General features: G+C 37.4%; 1 protein-coding gene across 1 annotated transcript; it reads left to right on the top strand.

The window, feature by feature from the left end:
• The first annotated feature begins 247 nt into the window (after positions 1 to 247).
• Positions 248 to 2306, top strand: LOC7470225 (adenylate-forming reductase 03009). The gene has a single exon (XM_002305050.4). The coding sequence runs from the start codon at positions 358 to 360 to the stop codon at positions 1999 to 2001; it is 1644 nt and encodes a 547-aa protein (XP_002305086.4). The 5' UTR covers positions 248 to 357; the 3' UTR covers positions 2002 to 2306.
• The last annotated feature ends 2014 nt before the right edge of the window (positions 2307 to 4320 follow it).

Raw genomic sequence — 4320 nt, 5'->3', positions numbered from 1 at the left:
ATTTCACAGAAATTTACTTGATAGACTAGTTTACAAGCTTTACCTTAAGGAGTTGAAGCCCCATGTATAATAGTTTACTTGATATAACTGGCATGTTGGGCTGTTGGTCGAATTCCAGTTAACTTGGCTTTTACGTAAGGAATTATCTATAATAATTTTATAATCTCCTGGAATCTCGTCACATTTATCTTCTCTCTAAACACTATAAATAGCCAATTTTGCCTTGCCATTTAAGACCACAACTACCCTATCTTCTCATAAATATCTCCAGATTTCTCTGTTCTTACAAATCGCTTCTTTGTTGTGACCAAAAAGCACACGGTTTCTTTTTTTTCTTGTCAGGAGAGATAAAGAAACATGCAATCTCCTGTGAGGTTTTCAAGCTGCCGAGGAGTATCCTTCGAAATCAAACCTCGTGAAAATCCATTTGCCATTTCTGCACCATCCAATGATGAGGCGGGAGGCAGCACACGAATTTGGCTTCCTTGGACTCTAGGAAGCTCCTCCAAGGTGTTCCCTTCTATCTACAGTTCTTCAAGTAGACCCAGTAGCCATTTCTGTGATCTTGATCTTGATGGTGAGGATGATCAAGATGACATTTCTTTGGCAGTGTTAGAAGAAGGTAAAGTGGAGGAAAATGAGCAGAAACTAGCTCCGTTTCCATCTGCAACTAAGCTAGAGCAGCCATCAAAACCTGCTCGAAAGCAAGAATCAAGACTGTCGGTGATATTGCTGGACCAAGGCTTGTTCACCGTATACAAGCGACTCTTTGTCGTTTGCTTGACCCTGAACATCACTGGTTTGGTACTTGCAGCAACTGGGAAATTCCCATATGCAAGAAATAGAGCTGCCCTGTTCTCCATAGCCAACATTCTTGCTTTGACTCTCTGCAGGAGTGAGGCGTTTTTGCGAGTTGTTTTCTGGATCGCAGTCAAGGTCATTGGGAGGTCTTGGATACCTCTCCCAATCAAAACCGCCACCACATCTCTACTTCAAAGTCTTGGTGGCATACACAGCAGTTGTGGAATTTCTTCAGTTGCTTGGCTCATATATGCCTTAGTCCTTACTCTTAAGAACAGAGAAAACACTTCGCCAGAGATTGTAGGAGTGGCCTCTATTATTCTTTCTCTCCTCTGTCTCTCTTGTTTGGCTGCATTCCCTCTCGTCCGCCATCTTCATCATAATGTCTTTGAAAGGTTTCACAGGTTTGCTGGATGGACAGCTCTAGCTCTCCTCTGGGCCTTCATCATTCTCACTATCTCGTATGACCCCAAAACCAAATCCTATAGTAATGAACTAGGCTCCAGGATGATCAAACAACAAGAGTTTTGGTTCACAGTAGCAATTACAGTTCTAATTATCATCCCATGGATAACAGTGAGACGAGTTCCTGTCAAAGTATCTGCTGCTTCTGGTCATGCCTCAATCATAAAATTTGAGGGAGGTGTAAAAGCTGGTATATTGGGAAGGATTAGCCCATCCCCATTATCCGAATGGCATGCTTTCGGTATCATTTCTGATGGGAAAACAGAGCATATGATGCTTGCTGGTGCTGTTGGTGACTTCACCAAGTCCTTGGTCTCAAACCCACCGAGCCATTTGTGGGTTAGGCAAGTGCACTTTGCTGGTTTGCCTTACCTGGTGAATTTGTATGACAGGGTTCTTTTAGTGGCGACAGGTTCTGGCATCTGTGTTTTCTTGTCATTCCTTTTGCAGCCATGTCGAGCCAGCGTATGTGTACTTTGGGTGGCCAAAGGGATTGAACAAAACTTTGGCAAAGAAATTCAAGAGATGATGAGCGGACATCCTAAAGACAAAGTGATTGTGCATGATACAGCTGTGCTCGGTCGGCCCAATGTGTCCGAAATGAGTGTTGATGCTGCTAAAAATTGGAGAGCAGAAGTAGTCATTGTTACTAGCAATCCAGAAGGAAGCAGAGATGTCGTTAATTCTTGCAAAGCAGCAGGGATTGCAGCCTTCGGTCCTATTTGGGACTCTTAGTTCAATCACTATTGAACATCGTATCTCATTTCTTTTTTTTTTTAGTTTAACGTGGGTGTCCGGGCCAGCTTGCGCGCACCTCGACTAATCCCACGGGCCCTGAAGTTAACGACCATGTAAGCCTCCAGTGGCCATCATATGAGCAACCACAGGGCTCGAACCTGAAACCACAGAGGGAGCAAACCTCTTGGTCCCAAGCTTTTACCACTGGCCAATGTATGTATTTGGTGCCCTAATGTGTGTCTGTACTGGAATGCAATTGTTCCTCATCTTTTTACATTATCAAAGAACGATTCTGGATAAAATTATCGTTCCACTCACTGAACAACAGGACTGATTTCCATAAGTTATTTAATATAGGAATGTGATGATACACCTAAAAAACACAAATATTATCAGTGCCCCATTTTAGTGCCCCACTTTGTGGAGGACTGAAGTGCGAGCAATATTGTGGAAGTGCTCCACTCATACGGTGGAGCACTTATACAAGACCCTTCACACAGCTTATAAAAGGCTGTGTGCAGGGAAACTAAGAGGCTTCTTTTGGGGGGAAGAAGGGACGGAATTCTTTAACTGGAATGGGAGCAATTGTTCACAAGAGATTTTATGGGATGAGGCACACGGGAAAAATAAAAGCTGCCCTCTCTCCCCCCTCTTTCTCTCCTATATCTTCATACTTAGTTTACCTACAATTGATATTATTTCAGCTTATCTTGAATAAGAACAACATATCAAATATCTACATACAACCATATACATATTATGCCCTATTTTTCATCTTTTATTTGTTTATAATTTTCTCTTAATTATTTCAGCTTATCTTTCATTTCACTAGAAATTTATTTTTGCAGGGAGAGCTCAGCCATAAAAGGTCTATTTTTTTCTGTAACCTCATCAGAAAAAGAAAAAAAAAACGTAATAAAAAAACTCTGTCAGCATGAAGCGAACAACTCCTTGTGACCGTGAAGTTAATCCTGGTACTTGGTGACCAAAAAAGAAATGGTTAATCCCCGTACTTGGCTAAATTTAGCTTTTATCGACCGTGTTGCATTATATGAGATATTACACCTGATATTTCTCAAGGAGAATGTATATTTATAAGTTGGGCTATTCCAAATTGGTTCATCTTTTACAAATTTAATGAATTGATGATGGGGAGCTATATAAGAGACTTAAAACAAGGGATTGGATCAGGATTGGAATTCTCCATACACATTGGAAAGTAAATAGCCATGTTGGTAGATTAGCTAGCTTGGTGTTCATATAGAACTTTAAGTAGTTTTTTATATGGAGCCTCTTGATGTTTTGTTGGGGTATAGCAGCTTAGAGTAAAACAATTTTATGGTTTTCAGATAATAATAAATGATATTTTATAAATTAATGGATCTATTTTTATGAAAGAGATAAACATTTGAAATTAATAAAGAAAAAATCAAATTCATAACCTATAAAAAATAATAAGAATAATTTTACCTAGATATTTTCTCTCCAAATAATAGGATATTATTAGTTACTATATGAACACTATATATGAAATTACTTTCTTAGAGTTTGAAAATAGTTGCTTATTTTTATTTTTTTGACCAACAAAAAGAAAAACTTGTATTTAATTGGAGGTTGAACCAAACATGGCTAGAGGGGCCCATGACACCCTCAAAAGTTCTGATTAAATTCATTTTGGCTCTAAATATTTTAAGATTTTTTAAAAAAACGTACTCTTGAATTCAAGGTTTATTTTATATAAAAATTGCTTCTTCTTCTTTTTCAGTTTTTATATCTTGAAATATTTCAATTTCATTGAATCAAATATAAATATAAATACTTTGTTATTTTCTAAAACTCACTCCCTATGGAAATTATAATTTAATTAAAAAACATATTAAACAAAAAAAAATTGAAGTATGATCTTTCAAGTTATTATTAGTTTATTTGGATGTCAAATTAAACTTTCTTATCTATCCTTTTTAGGAGATTTAAAAAGTAGATTGTTGTTGCGTCTCACACATAAAGAAAGCATTAAGTCAGTATCAATCAATGGAGGAACATGTTATAATACATGGTTCCATTCATTAATTAAAGAATCTTATTTCTCCATGATTGTCAAAGAGTATTAATCATTTCAAATCGTTAAGTGTAATTATCAAATATTTATGCAAAGAAGATAAAACCTAGCGCAACTCCTGAGCTCATGGAAACTTTCGAAAAAAAGTTAGATTAATTCTCAATTTCGACAAAAGAAGTGCTTATGTCGCCATGTGATTTGTTTTTACCAGCCATTGCCATTGAACATGTTATAATACATGGTTCCATTCATTAATT

Source organism: Populus trichocarpa, chromosome 4 (assembly GCF_000002775.5).
Source record: "Populus trichocarpa isolate Nisqually-1 chromosome 4, P.trichocarpa_v4.1, whole genome shotgun sequence".
Taxonomy (NCBI): Eukaryota; Viridiplantae; Streptophyta; class Magnoliopsida; order Malpighiales; family Salicaceae; genus Populus; species Populus trichocarpa.
This window is presented reverse-complemented; position numbering and strand designations above follow the sequence as displayed.

Excerpts from the sequence above, each read along its gene's own strand:
- LOC7470225 (XM_002305050.4), top strand. The coding sequence starts at position 358 with ATGCAATCTCCTGTGAGGTTTTCAAGCTGCCGAGGAGTATCCTTCGAA.